The sequence below is a fragment of the Petaurus breviceps genome, unplaced genomic scaffold (assembly GCF_028583685.1).
Source record: "Petaurus breviceps papuanus isolate PSGF00001 unplaced genomic scaffold, PetGlider_PUasm1.0 90686, whole genome shotgun sequence".
In the NCBI taxonomy this organism is placed as follows: domain Eukaryota; kingdom Metazoa; phylum Chordata; class Mammalia; order Diprotodontia; family Petauridae; genus Petaurus; species Petaurus breviceps.
In genome coordinates, this window is record NW_027187309.1 from 2,596,652 (window position 1) to 2,617,445 (window position 20,794).

Below are 20,794 nucleotides of genomic sequence, written 5' to 3' on the forward strand. Positions count from 1 at the left end.
CTTCTTCTTCTTCTTCTTCTTCTTCTTCTTCTTCTTCTTCTTCTTCTATACTATTTCACTTAGTGATCTCATTAGCTCTCATAGTTTTAATTATCATCTCTTTACTAATGATTCTTAGATCTACTTGTTGAATTCTAACCTCTTTCCTAACCTGTAGTCTCATATCTCCAACTGTCTATTGGACATTTCAAACTGGATATCCTGCAGACATCTTAAACTCAACACATTCAAAATTGAACTTATTGCATTTCCTTATTACTGTTCAGGGTCTCATCATTCTTCATTACCCAGGTTCTAATACTAGATCAAGAGGAGTGGTTGTCTATACCAAACATATCCTGAGGAAATCTTTGTTGGCAGTGACAGACTCTTTAAAGCTTTGAGCAATCTTTTCACAATCTAAGGAAAGAGACAATGACAAAAGAATGGGAAAATAATCTAGATTATTATCCCAAAATGCAAGAAAGAGGACAATTGACTTGTATATACATTCTCATATTTTTCAGATCTTTATGAGAATGATGCATATTATGCATATTATCATTATAATATGCCTATGCATATTATGTTTCTTTTGATCAAAATGTAAGAAGCAGAAACTTTTGTCCAACAGACCACAGTTTTATAATATGACAACTAAAAGATGCAGAGAATATAGGATTCTACATAATAAAGAAAGATGATTTTGTAGAGCAAAACATAACATTAAAGTGTCTCCCTTCAAAGGTGTCTTTCATGCATATGTTAAGATCATACAAAACTCCATGATAAATGTGACCACAGAGAAAACTTTTTAACGACCAATGATGAACAGTGTTGAATGAAACATAAAACAGAGATATATACTCATTTAAGGTTTGCATGGGGGTAGGTAGGTGGTACAGTGGATAGTGCTGTGCTTAGAATCAGGAAGACTCATCTAACTGAATTCAAATGTGGCATCAGATACTTCCTAGCTGTGTGACCCTAGGCAAGTTACTTAACCCTTTGCCTCAGTTTCCCCATCTCTAAAAGGAGTTAGTGAGGGAAATGATAAACCACTCCAGTATCTTTGCCAAGAAAATCCCAAGTGGGGTCACAACGTATTGGACACTAGTGAAACAACTGAATAACAACAACAGCTAAGTTTGCATATCATGGAGGTTGACTGGAGCTATGTCCAACCAGAAACAGCATTCCCTATGTATGGTGAAGTCCTTCAGATGCTCTTGTTTGCAGATTTGGTGCTTTTTCCTTTAAACCTAAGGATGTGACAAGACCTCTGCAATGAGATCCATTGGATATTCAAAGGAAATGGCCTCAACAGCCCATATAGGAAAAAAAATCAAAATGCATGAAAAATGTTTATCATCCAGATAACATACAGTTGGGTGTGTTCAATTCATTTAATAAATATGTCAGTACATATATCTATCTGGACAATGAATCGGTCCCAGAATTGAATGAGAGGAAGAAAGAAGACTAGATTGCATTTGGAAAAGTTTATATTATTTAAATATTTCCAAGATTTGCTCCAAATGCAGAGCTCCATCTTTTTTTTTTTTTTTTTAATACGGATGTTCTCTAAACTATGACTTGCAGTTAGCAGAGCCACCTACACACATCCAAATAGACATCTTGCTACTGGACATGTCTCTGGAGGAGAAAGTGAGTCTGGTGACTTTGCACAGCCTTACTCACTTAAATCCAATTCACTTGCAAGTCATGGCATCACCTTCCTATGTCATGGTCCTCTTCAAGAATGTAGGATAGACAACAACAGCTTGAAGTTACAAATACTGGAAGTCCACAAGCTGAGGAATCAAAATTATTACTGATCCAAAGAACATTGGGTGCAATAATGATGAATCATATTTCCTATTTTAACTTATGTGTAAGAAGTAGCATGATTAGGGGAAATATACAGTTAGAAAAGCATATAGTGAAAATAAGAGATACCAGATAAAGAGGCAGAATGCTCTGCTGGCATCCACAGAATAGAAAATGACTTAGAGGAAGGTCAACAGAATTTTGGGCAACTAGGTGCTGCAGGGGATAGAATGACAGACCTGGAGTCATGAAGACCTAAATTCCACTTTGGCCTCAGACACTTACTAACTGTATGACCTTAGGTAAGTCATTTAACCCTTTTTGCCTCAGTTTCCTCTTCTGTAAAAAGACCTGGAGAAGGAAGTAGGAAATCAGTCCAGTAACATTGCCAAGGAAAATCCCAAATGGAGTCATGAAAAGTCAGACATGATTGAAACAACTGATGAACAGCAACTCCAGAATTTTGGGTGGATCCTCCTTGGAGAATGCATAAAAATAGGAACAAAAACCACACATTAGAAGGTTTCAATGTATAGCAATAGAGGGAGCAGGCACATTAATATATCCATTAGGTTTAGGGTATACATTCACTTGGTGATGGATATCTAGATAGAGCAATGGGTAGAGTGCTGAATTTGGAGTTAGGAAGAGCTGAGCTCAAATGTGATCTCAGACCATAACTACTTGTATGACCCTGGGCAAGTCATTTAACCTTTTGTTTGCCTCTATTTCCTCTTCTGTAATGGGAGAAATAATTCCTTTTTTCCTTCAACTCTAGGGTTTGTTTTGAAGATAAAATGAGACTATTTGTAAAGTGTTTTTCAAACTTTAGAATACTTTATAAATGCTATTATCATTACTAATTTTTACTATTAAATACTCACATACATGAAAGAAAGACTAGATATATCTGATCCCATAAGTCATTAATACAATCAATTCAAGTAAAAAAGTCAGTTAAAGTAGTTTGTATTGGGTTTCCTCTTTTTTTTTTTGGCTTTTTTTAAAAGGGCAATTGGGGTTAAGTGACTTGCCCAAGGTCACATGGCTAGTTTTTGCGCTAGATTTGAGGCCAGATCTGAACCTAGGTCCTCCTGACTCCAGGGCCGGTGCTCTATTCATTGTGCCACCTAGTAGCCCTAGTATTGGGTTTTCTTAACTTATTGAGTGGAAATATCATTTTTTTCTAGTTAGACTATGGCTTTAGGTAAGTCATTTCACTTCTTTTGTTCCCAGCTACTAAATGAGTGTGGTAGAAGGGATAATCTTTAAAATAGTTGGCTGACACATTGATTCCTGGGCTTGGAGTCAGGAAGACCCGAGTTCAAATATTGCATTAAATACTTACTCGCTGTGTGTCCTTATGCAAGACACTTGACTTTTCTTAGCCTCAATTTCTTTATCTATTAGGAAGGGATAGGGGCAGCTAGGTGGCCCACTAAATAGAGCACTGGCCCTGGAGTCAGGAGACCTAAGTTCAAATCCAGTCTCAGATACTTTACACAAAAAAAAAACTAGCTGTGTGATCTTGGGCAAGTCACTTAACCCCAATTGCCCTACCTTCCCCTCCTCTAAAAAAAATGAAGGGATAATAATTGCATTTACCTCCCAGGACTGTTTAAGGAACAAATTAAATAACATATTTAAAGTGCTTTGAAAAGTGCTTAAAAGTGTTATATAAGTGCTAGCTGTTGTTATTGTTATTTAAGTAGTTAATTCTCCAAGTCAGGTTAATATTGAACTACTGTTTAATATGCAAAGTATGTCCACGCTTAAAGAATGCATGATTTCATTGGCACTTCCTCCATTCAGATCACAACTTCAGCTTTTCTATCCATTCACTGATGTTCTTCATTCATTGCCATGGTCAAAAACTTCATTAGCTACAATCAATGTTCTAACCTGATCACCAACCTCTTTGAACTTCAATAAACTGGTATTCAAATGACAGACATATTACATTTCTGAAATTATGCCCCAAAGTTTTCCAGCTTGTAGGATACATCAGAGCTTGTACAGTTTGAATAACCCTTGAGAATACCACAATGAGATATTAGAGTTGTGATTCTAACATTGGGTTTAGAAAATAAATAGAAGATATATAGTTAAAAAAACAACACAACCTATTAATTCTAAGCTAGCTTTCAGTTCTATGACCTGATCCTATTACTCTCACTTTGTAGCTACCTGATTTAGTGAAATTAATTTTAGCCCCATTGAAAAACTAATGAAAGAACTATATAAATTACAGTCCTCTTTGAAAGTTTTCATAGACACAGCAGCTTAAAGAACAAAGTGTGATTTCATTTAGATGAGGAATAAGAGATATGTTTCTATAAAAGAAGATGGGCCAGTCATGTAGCAAGAAAAAGGCATGACCAATGAATAGCATGTATGCTTCTTTGGGTTCTATACAATGTTAAAAAAATAATGAGAAGGAATTAGCACATTAGGTAGATTCCCTAAAGAGGATTTTGGGAAATATATGAAAAAAAGCCATGTTAGATAAATGGGGATAGATGGCTTTCAATTTACATTTTTGGAGAGAATACCCCCATCACTGAGGTCATACATTTGTCAAAATATAGGAGAATGAGCAAAAATTCTGTACTTTTATGCATGGACATATTCCAGTCTTGATTTGTCATATACTTCTATCATTGCTTTGATGATAGGGAATCAACCAGTGAGAATTTTAATGTATTTCTCAAATGAGGGCAAGGTCTGACACAGGTAGCCAAATTCTTTGAATGATTTTTCACTGAGACTAAAATATTTCCAATCTGGTGGATAGGAAATATGGCACAGTTTTCTTTTCTCCACTAATTTCCTGAATGAGATACTTAGATGAATGTCTTTTGTGAGCAACATTAATTAATGAGTTATTTCTAAGGAAATCAACTCTACCCTCAGTGACTGTTAGTGAAGACTTTAGACAATAATAAGCTAGATTTCTCCTTTATCCCTCCCAGGAAATATATTCTGACCTGTCACTGCCTACATTTGCTCTAGAACATCAGGGGATTTAAGATGTCACAATGTTGGATATCTCTGCCACCACAAAAATCACAGAACTTCTACACTTTAACTTATTTAATTCTTATTTTTGTCTTTCCATAAATATTCTATATCAAATCTATTCAGCATGCTGGGATCTATCCTCTTGTCCTTTTAATACTTCACAGATACTATTATGGCACTTGGTGCGTCCATCTGATATCACTATTTCCACTGCTAGACTATATAATTATTTTTTTTTACTCTTCATATAGCCAATACAATCCTCTACAAACAAGGACATATAGATTTTAAAATAAATCAATATAGTGTCGATTAATGGGAGGAACATCTATATGTGTAAAGCTTTTAATAAATGAGCAACAGCTTGATGGATATGAAATTTATTCCTCTACAACTAATTTTGGTTTTCTTTTTTTGAATTATCACACTAATTTTTATAAATGATTATTTCAGGTCCTGCCTATGATTTAACATTCTGTGAGGTCAGGGATACATCACTTGTTATGTTGTGGAAAGCACCTGTGTACAGTGGGAGTGGTCCTATTACAGGGTATTTTGTAGATTATAAGGAAGAAGGTTCTGAAGAATGGATTACAGTCAATGAGGCTACAACTAAAAATCGCTACTTAAAGGTATTTATTTATTTGTTTGGTCCTTGAAATTTTATTTCATATCTATACCAAATTAATTATCTCCTACTCCCAAAGATAAACTCATTCAGAGAATTATTTTTAATGTGCTATTCCTGTTGCAGAGATGAATTATTTCTCTTTAGGCAAGCTAACAGCTATGGAATATTTCTTGTTAAAGTCCAAGACTTGCACATCCATATGTTACAACAAGAACATATAAACATATGGCTTTTCATGATGAGTTTTGAAATTCTGATGACATACCCACTCACTTCAATCTATGACTTTCCTTGATTGACTTGTATTCTTATAAAGATAAGTTCAAGAATATACGTTTATGTAAATGCACATGTACATATTTATGTATTTGTATATAAACTTTTCATATGTTTCATTGTTTCCCAAAGGAAGTGTGTTAGAATGAACAGATCAATGAATAAGTGAATGGAAGAATAAGTGAGTACATAGATGGATGAATGAATAGGTGAGTGACTGCATGAATGGGCATAATTGCATGAATAAATGGATAAATGAATGAGTGAATTGATAGGTAAATGAATGGAAGGATGGATAAATGAATGGATGAATACAAATAATTATACAGTCTGTCTAATTCCAGGGAGCAGGAGCAGAAGCAGAAGTAGCAGAAGGAACAGGAGTAAATTGATTATGTGTAACTCCAGTATAGTGGATTAAATTTTTATTTTAACTGCTCAGTTTCTGATTTCCTTGAGACTTAACATAATTTCTTTTAGATGTAAGGTCCATTATCCAGAGTTCATGTGCCTTTGTGTAGAGGCATTATTATTTTAAAATTTTATTTCTGTGCTTTGAATTCATACATGCGTGTACTATCTGCTCAAACTCACAGAGAAGGCAAAATATATTTTACCTGAATATGTAGGTAACACATCTCTTGTGTTATTTTCAAGGTCACTGATCTGCACCAGGGTAAGACCTATGTCTTCCGAGTCAGAGCAGTAAATGCAAGTGGTGTTGGAAAACCATCAGACACATCTGAAGCTGTTCTTGTAGAAGCTAGACCAGGTATGAATTTAATTATTCATATGCTGTTGAACTATTCAAATTCTTTTAAAAGAGTCTTTTTTTGTGAAGGAATGCCATTATCCATCACAAGCACTTTGAAACAAATAATTTTCCTCCTAGGAAGAGCATGTGCATGCTCACCCTAAAAGGCTGTCCACTATTTTTTCTTTGAAGTGACTAGGCCATCAACATGCAGTAAGGACTTCATTTACTTCACTATAGATTCCAATTCAGAAAATTAGGAATAAATGAATAAGTCAACTTATTAAGCACTTAGTGTTTATAAAGTATGGACAGCTACTTGGTAAAGTAGATAGAGCATTGGGCTGGGAATCAGGAAGACTCATGTTTCTTATTCAAATCTGGCCTCACATATTTACTAGCTGTGTGACTGTGGGCCAGTCACTTAGCCCTGTTTGCCTCAGTTTCCTCATCTGTAAAATGAATAAAATGAGTTTGCAAAAAATTGTACTTAGTATTGGGGATTCTAATAGAAAAGCAAGACAACCCCTGCTCCCATGGAGCTCTCATGCCAAAAGGAGGAAACAGAATATCTATGTGGTTTTCTCTGCAAGTCAGATGGAAAATCCTAGTTGTCCTCACATTGCAGTGGCAAAGCAGATGGTAATGCATGGTCTTTAATAGTATTTCCACTGATAAAACCATACCTGTTCCTGAAGCTGAATCTTTAAGAAGATCATGCTGGCTGTTGTAAAATACATCTTTAAAAACAACTCGAGCATTTGTGTAGGGAAGTGTTTTACCCTCTAGTTACAGTAGTTTTTGTGATGAACTTCCTCCTTATACTTCACGTAGTATGACATTTAACAATTCTCTAATATAGTCTTCACATAATACTATGTCTTCAGAGTCTGGCACTTTTTTATCCCCTTCCCAAACTTATATTCTTGAGGACAGTCTCCATTGGCAACACTTGGAAGTCCTTCAGTAGTATAGAAACAGCAGACCTAAGCAGGTGGCCACAGAATGGGTAGTTAAAATAGGAAGCTATAAGATGTAATGCTGAATAAGCTCCTCTTATTGATCTGTTCTCTTCTTCCCACCCCCATCCCTTATTTGTGTTTACATGGTGGCCTTCCTAGCTGCTGCTTTCTATGTCTCAACCTTGAACAGGGTGACAAATACCCTGACCTCATCCGAAGGTGTACTTTATAACACATGCCCCAGGTGAGGTTTTTGGTATTTGCTCCAGGTATCAAAAGTCCTGATTATTTCTGTGATAACAGGAACCATATCTAAGGTTAATTTTGTATCCTCCCCAAAATCTACCATGGTGCTCAAAGCATTATAAGCATTTAATAAATGTTTGTTGGATGAAAGCTTGAATGAATCCACCAGGGCAATTACATTCAGCTGTTAAATTAAAAATTCAGATTCAATATAAAATTAGAACACAGTAAAATACCACCACCACAATTTTAAAGACTATATTTAAGATGCTTGAACAGTATTTTATCTTGCAGGTACTAAAGAAATAAGTGCAGGTGTAGATGAAGATGGTAACATCTATCTAGGTTTTGACTGTCCAGAGGTTACAGATGCATCTCACTTCACTTGGTGTAAATCTTATGAAGAGATTGCTGATCCAGACAAGTTTAATATACAGACTGAAGGAGACCAGTAAGTCCTGAGCCTGTTTGTGTTTTTAAAATATAAAAAAGTTCTAGTATAATAATATATTTTCCCATTTTTATTTTCAGCTCTAGATTATACTTAAAAAATCCAGAAAAATCAGACATCGGGACCTATTCTGTGTCAGTTAGTGATACTGATGGCATTTCATCTAGTTTTGTAATGGATGAAGAAGGTAAGTAATGAATGGTACATATGTGGTCCTTATTTAGGGATAAACTTATAGCATTGCCAAAGGTTGACTTAAGAAAAGGGAAACCCATAAAGTTTAGAAAAGAAGTAATAAAAAATCTTTTCCAAATATTTGGGTCTGAAAATGAGCTTTATGCAAAATCTGAGGTATAGATAAGGCTTCTTGGTGGCACAGTGGATAGAGCCTGGAGTCAGGAAGAGCTGAGTTCAAACATGGCCTCAGGCACTTGCTGTGTGACCCTGGGCAAATTACTTTAACCTCTATTTCCCTTAGTTTCCTCAGCTCTAAAATGGGAATAATAATAGCATGTAACTTCTGGGATTATTATGAAGATCAAACATGATAATGTTTACAAAGTGCCTAGTACAATGCATGGTACAGAGTAGGTACTTACTAAATGTTTGTTTCCATTCTCACTATACTAAACCTTCTTTTGATATAATCTAAATTTATGGAAAAAAGTCAATGCCCCAAATTTAAACTAAAATCAACTATATGAACATAATTTTCAACGCTGAAAGTAGTTTGGTAGTGGGTAATATTTTACTACTTTTATTGTATACTCAGAGAGGCAGCAGAGCATAGCATAGCATAGTGGTTGCCTTTGGAGTTGGGAGGACTTGATTTCAAGTGTTGCTTCTAATATATAACAGCTGTATGAAGGTGAGTAAGTCACTTAACCTTTCAGTACATCAGGCAACTCTCTAAGGCTGTATAAGTTGCAGAGGAGTTGCTGACCTTCATTGGTGGAGAGGTTTTCACTCTGGGAGTTCCCTATATGAATGAAATCTCAAGTCTGGAAACTATCTCTACATTTAGACCTTCCCATCCTTCCTATCTTTTCTCCCAATCATACAGTCATAAAACAAAAAAGCAGAAGGGTCCTTAGAAATTATCTGGTCATCTATCTAGTCTAATTGCTTCACTTTACAATGTATTCTATTTTTTTTAATTACCCATGTCACAATAATAAATGTAATTTGTCAGAGGCATTCTGATGGACTAGAACTTGCCCAGGAATTTCAGTCAGAAAATCTAGGTTCAAGCAATAGCTCATTTAAGGTTTGCATGGGGCCAGCTAGGTGGCACAGTGGATAGAGTGCCAGCTTGGAGTCAGGAAGATTCATCTTCCTGAGTTCAGATTTAGCCTTAGACACTTATTAGCTGTGTGGTCCTGGGCAAGTCACTTAACCCTGTCTGCCTCAGTTTCCTCATCTGTAAAATAAGCTAGAGAAGGAAGTAACAAAGTGCTTTCATATTCTTGCCAAGAAAATCCTCAGTGGGGACATGATGAGTTGATCACGACTGAAAAACAATTGAACAACAACAACAAAATTATCTCTGCTGAAGAAGGTGTGATAGTAATGGCAATTAAAGATTCCCCTGTATTGGCTTGGTTTTCAAATTGATTGTGTTAAAACCCAGAGTTTGTTAATCCCACCTGTGGGATGGGCTTGTTGATGTGAAAAGAAAGTCCTGAACTGGGAGGAGCTGGTGATGTAGATTTGGAGAGATAAGAGAGAGGTGGAAGATCTTTAAATCCCATAACCCTTACATTCGGCCCCAAGATCTTTCATGTCCCTTACTTGACAAAAATACAGTAGGAATAACTGGTGTCAACAAAATTTCACAACAATATAACAAGAATAGCACACAATAAACACAGAAAACCATATTTTAGGGTGGCGCTTGAGCACAAGCTCCCCATCATTCCCCCCACCCCGAACAAATGGGGCCCCAAAATCTTGTGGTAAGGGGTGAAGATCTCTTCTTCTATGGCTCCAAATCTACATCACCAGCTCCTCCCAGTTCAGGACTTTCTTTTCACATCAACAAGCCCATCCCACAGGTGGGATTAACAAACTCTGGGTTTTAACACAATCAATTTGAAAACCAAGCCAATACAGGGGAATCTTTAATTGCCATTACTATCACAGAAGGTTAAAACCCATCTATATTTTAGTAGACAATCTTCATGAGTTTTTCATGAGACTAGCTATCTAATGATAAATGCAGACAGGCCCCTTCCTCAAACCATTCCAGAAAACTGGATGTGCCAGATTTTATATCTTTTTGAGAATCCAAGATCTCCATCCATGTCAGGATTAACATCTAGATCTTCTTACTCAAATTCCTGCTATCTTTCCATGATACCACAGATGTATGATATCTGCAATAGCCTTGTTTTTAATCCCATCTTTATTAAGTATTCTGCTTTATCCTAGTGTACTGTATTAGTTACTCTATTTGGATTTGAGGAAGTAGCAATACTAGTTTTCAGTCAGTTTGAGGCTGGGGGTGGTGGAAATTCCAGTTTAAACAATTTGTTAAGTTTTTACTTCTAATAGAGTTTAGACAAGATTTTCCTTCTCTCCACAAGTTTAATTTTGCTGATATGAATTCTCTGTTGCATTTCAGTCAGAGTTTTAAGTTATCATTTCAATGCTTTCTTTTAGATTGCTTGAAAATATCTGAGTCCATTGGACAAAATCAATTAAAAACTCAAACTTTTTCTTAATTTTAGAGCTGGAACGCCTGATGGCACTCAGCAATGAAATAAAGAATCCCAGTAAGTAAGCCAATAAATTGCAAATCTAATATACAATCATAAATGGGACAGGATCATGTGTATTACAGTGGGAAGATCTCTAAGGAACAACTCTGGGAAACCGATGGCCTCATTTGTATCCTCCTTGCTCACTAGTTTATAATGTATTAATTTAAAACAAATATTAACTTGTACTATAGCTTGTAGAAATTTTTGTCACTCAAGGAGTCTTTTGAAATCTGGGTTTAATATGGGCCACGCTTAAACCTGGTGGGATGTCTATCAAACAAATCCTCAGCCATTGTATTAAATATATATAGAAAGCTAGATTGTGTTCACACACACATAAGTCACACAGCATGAGGCTTTAAAAGCAACAACAGGCTAAACCATGGTTTGATTTTTTTTCTAGTTTTCATAATCCAATTCAATACTCCAGGGTCTTGCATTCTCCAAAAATTTAATAACCAGAATTGATATTTTCCTACAAAATGCAGCTATTCTTTCTCACAAGGATTCATGCATTATTGACTTGTGATTTCTTTTCTTCCGGTAGCAATTCCTTTGAAATCAGAACTAGCTTATGAGATTTTTGATAAGGGCCAGGTTCGTTTCTGGCTCCAGGCTGAGCACTTATCACCGGATGCCAGCTACAGATTCATTATAAATGACAGAGAAGTTTCTGACAGCGAGGTAAGGTCACATGTGGATATTCTGGGTTTTTGACCAGGGCTAAGAGTGACAGTGGTAGGGCAGTTGTTCATGTCAGTGTTCTCTGTTTATTTTCAATACTTACTACCAGATCTGGGGGTGGGGGAATTTGGTAAGATGAATTAAACCTCCTTATAATATTCAGAGTATGGGTTTAGTTTAAATAAGAAATAACAAAAATGATAATTTGTTTATATTGTGAATTGTAAAGAACTCATCAGTTATTTCATTTGATTTTCTCAATAGCCCATTCATGCAAGTATCCCAGTTTTATGTATTAGAAAACCAGAACTCACAGAAATATAGTGACTTCTCTAATGTCACACAACTTTAAGTGGAATAGCTGAGATTCAAACTCAGACCTCATTTCTTTCTACTATAGAGAATCTCCAAAATCTTGGAGTTGCAAGGGACCTCAGAGGTCTGCTAACTCAATTAAAGCCTAAATATAAATTCTTTCTACTACACTCACAAGTGGTTTGCTCGATGACCACCAGTGAGGCAGAACCTCCCTACCTCCTGACTTAGTCTGTTAGACTTTTTGATAATTCCAATTATTAGGTCCCCTTCCACCCCTTTATTTAAGCCAAGAAAATCTTCTTTGCATCTACCATCCATTCCTCCTAGTTGTGCCCTCTGAGACCAAGAAAAGCAAGGATGATACCCTTCCTTCATGACAGTACTCTAGATACTGGAATACAGTTATTATCTGTCCACCCAGCCTCCATCCCTCAACTCCCAGACTCTTGTACAAGTTAAACATTGCCAGTCTCTTCAATTTATCCATATAGGGTAAGGTCTCAAGATTAATCCTGGACATCCTATTCTGGGATGCTACTTTTCAGTTTATGTCCTTCCTACAATGAATTGGGTGCCATGCTCCACATGTGGTCTGACTAAAACTAAGCATATTACTGCATCTAAAAACTGGATTAGTTTCTCTGTGTTTAATATCATGACATATTGTTTATTAATACTGATCTTGCAGTCCCTGAAGCACATTTTCTTTCACTTTTTTTAAACACTAGCCTTCAGAGATAAGAAATACTTTAAAAACTAGACCTGTTTGAATTTGAAAATGCCAAGTGATGTTTTATAATCTCTATAGGGGAAAAAAGTTCAGATTGAAATTGATTTTGTGAAAAGATACAAGTTCTTTGGGGGAAAGTTATTTTTTTTTCTAAATATGTTTGTCTGTTCTTGATAATGGCATTGACCCTGCTTGATTTAGCTTATCTTGAGTGATGACTTCCTTCCAATAGACCCTTTCCTAATAGGAGGGACATTGTAGCCACTGGTACCTGTAAATTCCTTTATCATTTAGGTTTACTCCTAGAGATAGAAGGCTTGGGTTGAAATGATGAGAAAGGATGCTAAAAGTACACATTTTTTTTTCTGCATTAGACAGTGTTTTAATTTATGCTGCAATTCAGTCTTTAATTTTTTAAGTTGAAAAGTAACATTGCTACATGTAGTCTGTAGGAAGATACCCATCTTCTTTGGATAAAAGCTAGCATTTATGGAGCACTTTAAGGCTTACAAAGCAATTTTATACATTATATCATTTGAGCCTCACAAGTCTGTGAAATAGGTGTTATTAGTCCTATTTAACAGATGAGGAAAGTGAGGCTGAAAGAGGGACAAGGATCATCCAGCTAGTAGTAGCTAGCTAGTATTTATATAGTATTTTAAAGTTTGCAAAGCACTTTACATGTATAATCTTGTGTAATCCTCACAATGACCCCATTTTATAGGATCACATAGCAATTAAATTCAAATTCTTGTTTCTGAATCCAAGTTCAGCCATCTCTACATCTTACCACTTAAGTGTCTTTAAATAGGGTAAGATCATAGAGTAACAAAGGGCATCAGAAATCAAAGTATCACAGAATATAAGAATTGCAAGCAGCCTCTAAAGCAATCTGATTAAATCTAGATGAACTAGAAGAAACACCTTCTTTAACAAAACTAAAAAGGATGCTATCCAGTCTCTGCTTGATGAACTATAAGGAGGGGGAAACTATTAACTCTCAAAGAAGCCTATTCCACTATTTGAAATCTCTAATTTTTAGGATTTTTCCCCCCTGAAATCAGCTCTTGATTAATCTGAATGTACCTTCCTCCCATTGTTCAAGATTTTGCCCTCTAGCTAAGTAGAACAAACCTAATCCCTCTTTTGAATAACAACCCTTCAGACATGTCTCCTTTGATTCTTCTCTTTTCCAGGCTAAGCACCCCCAATTTCTCTAGCCAGTGCTCACATGATATGGACTCAAGACGTATTACCATCCTCCAGATTTTTTCAAGCTTATAAATATCCTTCTTAAACTATGGAATCAGAACTAAAGTATAAAGTCTTATGCATGGGTACAAAAAGCACCTTCACAAGAATAAGAGGCATGGATAGACAACAATTTGTCTGAAAATTATATTCAATATGAAGGTTGAGGAAGGCAGAATATAGTGAAACTATCACTATGCTCTACTCCTGGAAAGTTGTCTCTCTTAAAGCAGCTCTAGATTGCGTTAACCTTTTTGGGTGATCTACCATACTGCTAATTTATATTGAGCTTGCAATGAGCCAAAGTTCCTAGATTCTTTTCAGACAAATTCCTGTCTACTATGCCTTATTAGTGCTTGTGAAGTTGATTTTTTTTGCTTCCAAGTACAAGATTTACAATTTTACCTATGGAATTTCACTTTATTAGATTCAGTCCAATGCTTATCTAGTTCACATCTCTTTATCTTCTTTACCAGAAAAATATGAGATAGTTGATCAAATATTTTGGTAAAATCTAGACAAATTATATCTATAGCATTCCCTTCAATGATCACTTTAATGACTGTCAAAAAGGAAATACCATGAAATGTTCTCTTCTTGATGAAGCCATGCCTAACTTTTGAAAATTATTGCTACTTTTATTATATGTCCAGCACTGTATTTATTATGTCCTGCTTTTCTTACCATCATGTCACACTCCTGATATATAGAATTAAATGCAACTCACTGTAGCAGCAAGCACCCTAGCATACCCAGGGTGGCTGCCAACACAGGTTCTTAGATCTGCTTTTCTAAAGGAAAGCAACTCAAAATGGGTTAAAAATCTTGCTTTAATCAAATATATGTCATTTACCTAGTTCAGGGAAAAAAGGTCAGCACCCTGAACTTCAGAGAATACAAGCAATTTACAAGCAGAGAAACATCAGGAGACAGGCTTCCAGCTGTCTGACTATTATATCCATACCTAGTCAGTTACCAGAGAGGGAAGCACCAACATCTGGGTTTTCAAAGCTGGGGGCCTCTCAATGGCTGCCCAGAGTCTCGTCTGGTCAAATCACACAACTCTTCTCAAAGTGAGCCCCAAAGCAAAATCTCACATCAGGGTATATATAGCCTTCTCCTGGCTCAGAGAATATCACAGCCCTCTTGACCCACTGCCCAATCACAAAGTATCAAGCTGTGGGAGTTCCTGAAAAACAAGCCTCCTTCCACAGGCTCCATGTGACCAAATTCAGCCTATTAGGGGGCAGAATATATTTTCAAATCAAGGAAGGTTCTCAGAGTCACTTAAGCCTATCAAAGGGCCTAGGGGCAGGGAAGATCTTAAATTCCCATTCCCATAACACACGCTTGATCTCTGGTTGAAGCACAGTTGGTTTATTTGGACTCTTCCAAGACAGAACTCTTGAAAAAATAGAAATCTTATGATATCCCCTACTTAGGAAGTTGCCATTCTTTTTACTTTCTCTTTCTGTCTCTCCTTGTCTCTGTCTCTATCTCTGTCTCTCTCTCTATATATACACATGTAAATATACATATACATATATTTACACACATACATACATACATACACATACATAAAATAATAATGGCCAAAGAAGCAGGAATCAGGATGGCCTGGGTTCAAGTCTGGCCTCTGTCTCTGACACATAATTACTGTGGGATTCTCTCATTTTTAGTGTTCCAGGCAACTCTCTAAAATGATTAATATTCAGAGAAGGTACTGTCCTGCATGAGTAGAGGAAGTTTCCTCATTGGGAGTTCTCTATATTGATGAAATCATGGGTACATTCTAAGGAAAAAAAAAGATAATACTCTTTTATGAATTGGAATCTGATATTTAAAGTCTAGTTAATGCCTCCCAAAGGAAAGATGGCACTTCTTTATAGAAGAACTGACTAGGTGCGTGATCTCTAGATCACCTTTGGTTTCTTTCTGTTATTTAAGAGCATAACAGCAACTAATAGTGAAAATCATCTTGGACGTGGAGTGAAAGATACTTGATTCAAATACTTGCTTTGTCACTTATTTCATATTTACAATGTAATACTATATTTAGCTATATGACCTTGTACAAATCCTTTTATTCTCTCTGGGCCTCAGTTTCCTTATTCATAAAATAACTGTGGTGGACTAAATTATTTTTGAAATCCATTCCAACTCTAAATCTCATGCAATTTAGCCTAATTTAACATTATTTACATAATACTATTTGATTAACATTTTTCCTACCTGCCCTTAAAACTGATGTCATGACTAAACAGCTAATTTTCCAAAGTGCAGCTGTCCTATTTCACTTTTTTAATTAGTAACCCACAGGTGACTTTTACATTTGAAGATTGATGCTATTTTGTGAAAGTCACATAAAAGCTCGTATTTATGGCATCCATAAAATCATTGAACTTTATCTTGCTGCATATTGGCAATAGAGAGCAGGCTAATTATTTTCTAAAACTGGCCCAGACACTGCAGTGTAGTTGCTGAATACATTTCAATAGACTATTGTACTGTTGAGAATTTTGTTTGATTCTTGTTGCCAGGTAGAGTTATACATTTTTCTTTCTTGAACCTAATTAGAATAAGGTGCTATAGTTGCCTTCCTAAAGATGCTTGAAATAAGATTAATAGAATCTAACTAGGAACAATTCAGTTTCTACATTTAGAAAATTTTACCCTTGGTTTACAAAAGTCCATACTCTAAAGGCCCTAGAGAATCAAGGACTGGGGAAAAGCATGAGACTTAACGCTTATTATTTCTCTGATATTCCATCCTTTCCCTGGATCACTCAACATCTTGATAAACAAAGTTCATTTCCAGAGCTGAGTCATCTAATTGTCTCTCTAGATAATTATCTCATTCTTCACACTCTCTTTTTAGTATTCTCAACCCTAACCTTCTGTTTCACCTATGCATCTTTGAACGCTTCTCCTCTTTTTTTTGTTATACTAATCTCCTTTCCAATTTTTTGAGATAAAGAAGTCTAAGTGATCTTATACAAATACATAATGTGTGAATTGCATTCATATTTGATGATATGGTGATTTCAGTTTTAAAAATTATTTTTCAGCTTTACAGGAAATAAAACCTCAGAAGGACTTAATATTATAAAAACCAACCCCAAATTCAGATCTGTATTTCATTAAACTCCCCATGAAACATGGCAATTAGCCTCAAATAGTGTTCTTTGGACCATAATACTTGGAATTATAAGAACCTTGTTTATCCAACTAGAGGGTAATCTCTACTCTCTAATCAATCAGTCATCAAGCATTTTTTCAATGTTAGGTCTATGCTTAGTTTTGTTCAGAAAGCTGTGCTCCTGTTGGGTTTTTCCTGAGCTTCACTCCTAGTTAGACGCGCTTTCTGTTCTGTCAGAATGACTTTGTTTTATTTGCGTTTATTTTTATGTGTATGCATGGTATCCCTTTAGGAGAAAGTAAGCTCTTTGAGGGAAAGGCATGTTTTTTTTCTCTGTATCTCAGGAACCTAGAACAGGACATTGTGCATATAATAAAAATGATAGTGCTAACAATAGCTACCATTTATGCACAACCTTAAGGTTTGCAAAGTGGTTTGCATGTTTTCTATTTTGAGTCTCAAAACAAGTAGGTACTATTATTACCCTCATTTCATAGATAAGGAAACCGAGTCTGAGAGAAAGTAAATGACTTGCACAGGGTCCCATAGCTAGTAAGTACCTAAGTCAGAATTCAAATTCAAGTCTTTCTTAATCTAGGTCCTACAATCTATTCATAACACCACCTAGCTGTGTCTTGTGGTAGGCACTTAATAAATATTTGTGAATTAAATTCGATAGACTGTGTGATATTTTTAGGTGTCAGAGATTAGAAAAAGAGGTTATAATTGAAATTGTCAGGAAGCCTTGCTAGAGGAGTTAGGATTTGAACTGAGCTTTAAAGGATAAGGAGAATGAAGAAAAGGTGATTTTTCAGTCAAGTGGAAGAATATGTGTGAAGACAGACATGAGTAATCACAATATAAGATAAGTTTGAATACAATTTAATATGGCAGGTTATTATTGGGGCATAAGATTGGACAGAAAAATTGAGTTAGACTATGGTCTTAAGAATAAGCCAGGGAAATTTAGATTTGTTTGTGTGGGAGTAGATGAAATTTGTAGTTTCCATACAAGGTTGCTATTGTGATAATATTGACATTGTAAATGTATTGTTACTGAACTGACATTGAAATATCATTATAAATATGCAAAAATGTATATTGCTGAGTGTGTTACAGCAGAAAAGTCAGAGTTCATGACCCAAACTGCCTTCCTTAAGGAAAACCCCAGTTTAACAAACTGTGTTCCACATAGCATTCTTTTCCTATTTCTACAAATAAAGCACCCTCTAAAGATATTCTCTTCAAGCTATTGAAATGGAATTTGGATCTGATAGCTTTCAATAAAAATCTGTATTCCCTATTTACTACTTGGGTTGCCAAAATATTTTGTAAAGAAAAGTTGTCTTTGATAACCTATCTTTACATTCACTAGATTATGCAGTTGCTTGATGTAAAAGGATTATATATGTATATGTATGCACACATATTTTAGAGTTACATTGTACAATTCTACATTTTGTCTCCTTTTAGAGTCACAGAATTAAGTGTGATAAATCGACTGGCATCATTGAGATGGTAATGGATCGATTTACTATTGAAAATGAAGGCACCTACACTGTGCAGATCCATGATGGAAAAGCCAAAAATCAATCTTCATTAGTTCTCATTGGAGATGGTATGACACATCCAATATTAGCACATGCCCATAAAAGGTACTTTAGAACAAATACATTTGAATTGCTAAATGACTAAATTCTGTTTCCTGTCTTTTCATCTCAATGTTGAATTTTAGCATTTAAGGCTGTCCTGGAAGAGGCTGAATTCCAAAGAAAAGAATTCCTCAGGAAACAAGGTAAATAGTTCAATTGGATGTTCCCTAAAAAACCCAAATTAAACAGGATGTTCTATTCAAAGTGGGACCTATATAATGCAAAGTAATTCTAAATAAAGACCATCTAAATGGTCTAATTTCCTTAATAAGAACTCTGTTTTATTAGATGACTATACTTACCCTTAGCAAGGAAAAGATTAACTCATCAATGGCTCCACTATTCTCTTGGGATCTTAGTCCCCAAATTTGGCAGTCATTTTTAGCATCTCTTTTCATTCACTTCTACTATCTCATTAATCATATAGTTATATCTTTCTTCCTTGGGAATATTAAAAAAAAAAACTGTCCCTTCCTTCCCACTGCTGCTGCCACCACCCTTATCCAGACACTAATCCCCTCATGCCTGTATTTCAAAAGTTTCCTAACTTCTCTCTCTAGTTGTAACCTAGTTGTAATCTGTCTCCCTTAAACATGATTGCCAGGTTAATTTCTCTAAAAACTGTTGTCCTGGCATTCCTTTCTTCAGAAATCCAGAAAATAAAGTCCCAACTTCTCGAACTATCTTTTAAGGCCCTCCCCAATGTGTTTCCTTTTTATATTCTTAAAACCTAGCACAATTCCTAGTATATAGTATAGGTAACAAGCATTTATTAAACATTTACTATATACAGATCACTGTGCACATACCACTGGTTGAGGGTTGGGAACATAAATTTAAGATAAAACACAGTCCCTGTCTAATTGGATTTGCAGTTTATCATGCGGAGAAAAGATAGATTAATATAACGTTACTTGTTATAAATAAGACATTTGAGGAAGATGGAGGACATCAGGAAAGCCCTCCAGAGTAGGTGACCTTTGAATTGGGCATTTAAAGATGGGTAGAGATTCATAAGGTGAAGAGGAGGAGAGAAAGATATTTGCAATTAAGGAAACAGCAAATGAAAGGGAAGGGACTTCTTTCCTAGTGTCTTCAACATAAAATTTCCACTCCTTATTGTCTTCTGAACTCATTGTGTTGATTCCCTTGTGAAAAGACTGCTATTGTCATTATCTTTGCATGGAGACCTTCACCTTTCCTTTCTGTCAACTTAAATTCTATGCATTCCTTAAAGACTTCTTTCAGCCCTACATTCTCCATGCAGCATTGCCGTACCATTCTAGTCCTCTGTTATTTCTTCTTTCTATGAACTCCTATGCCACACTTTGCTCTACTACCTGGGGTTTTATGGGAACTCATATTCTCTTAGATTGTTACTTAATGATTTCTTCAGTATACAAGATGTCTTCCCAATGGGATATAAGCTCCCTCTGGGCAGGGACCATATGCATCTGTGCATTTTTCTGGGTTTTTTTGAACCATATCTTATGCTTCTTTTAAACCTTTCATAATACTGAATATAGTGCTGACCACATAATAATCCCTAAGCAAATACTTGCTGATCTGAATTGGCAGCTGAGAGTTATGTTGAATAAAAAAAGATCCTACAACAGGGCTGATATAGTTATTTCCAGGAAAATGTTCTTTTGCAAATAGATTGGCCTACCTTCAAACATCCAGATGGTACCTGAACAAGTTTATTGCACCCATTAGAAAATACTTCTGAGGTTTCACAGAATCGCAAAATTTCAGAATGAGAAATAGGCTAGAGAATTTTAGTTAGAGGATTTTAAAAAGCAGTAGAAGTCATTTTTATTGGGCAGAAATTTGCTTATAGTTCATCAGTTGTAACTTTGTATTTACATTTCTATCATCCCTCTTTTCAAAAGTCATAAGATGTATATGGATAATATTGCTTAATTTTATTTGGTCCAGTTGATGATTTCATCAGAATGGGGAACTTCTGGTGTGGAAACTCCTTCCTTTCAATGCAGATCAAGAATTCATTTGTAACTTATGATCTCATAATGTTACTCTGAGCCCTGAGCTCCAAAAGTAATTTTCCTTTGGTCATGCAACTAGTATGTGTCAGAAGCAAAATCTGA

General features: G+C 35.6%; 1 protein-coding gene across 1 annotated transcript in view; it reads left to right on the plus strand.

Annotated features, from left to right (window-relative positions):
• Positions 1-20,794, plus strand: part of MYOM2 (myomesin 2) — a 155,710-nt gene that overhangs the window by 102,964 nt on the left and 31,952 nt on the right. Inside the window, exons 20-27 of the mRNA XM_069065405.1 lie at positions 5,284-5,462; positions 6,395-6,509; positions 7,994-8,150; positions 8,231-8,337; positions 10,880-10,924; positions 11,460-11,596; positions 18,508-18,652; positions 18,770-18,829. Of these exons, the coding sequence (XP_068921506.1) occupies positions 5,284-5,462; positions 6,395-6,509; positions 7,994-8,150; positions 8,231-8,337; positions 10,880-10,924; positions 11,460-11,596; positions 18,508-18,652; positions 18,770-18,829 (945 nt within the window). The remainder of the gene's footprint in view (positions 1-5,283; positions 5,463-6,394; positions 6,510-7,993; positions 8,151-8,230; positions 8,338-10,879; positions 10,925-11,459; positions 11,597-18,507; positions 18,653-18,769; positions 18,830-20,794) is intronic.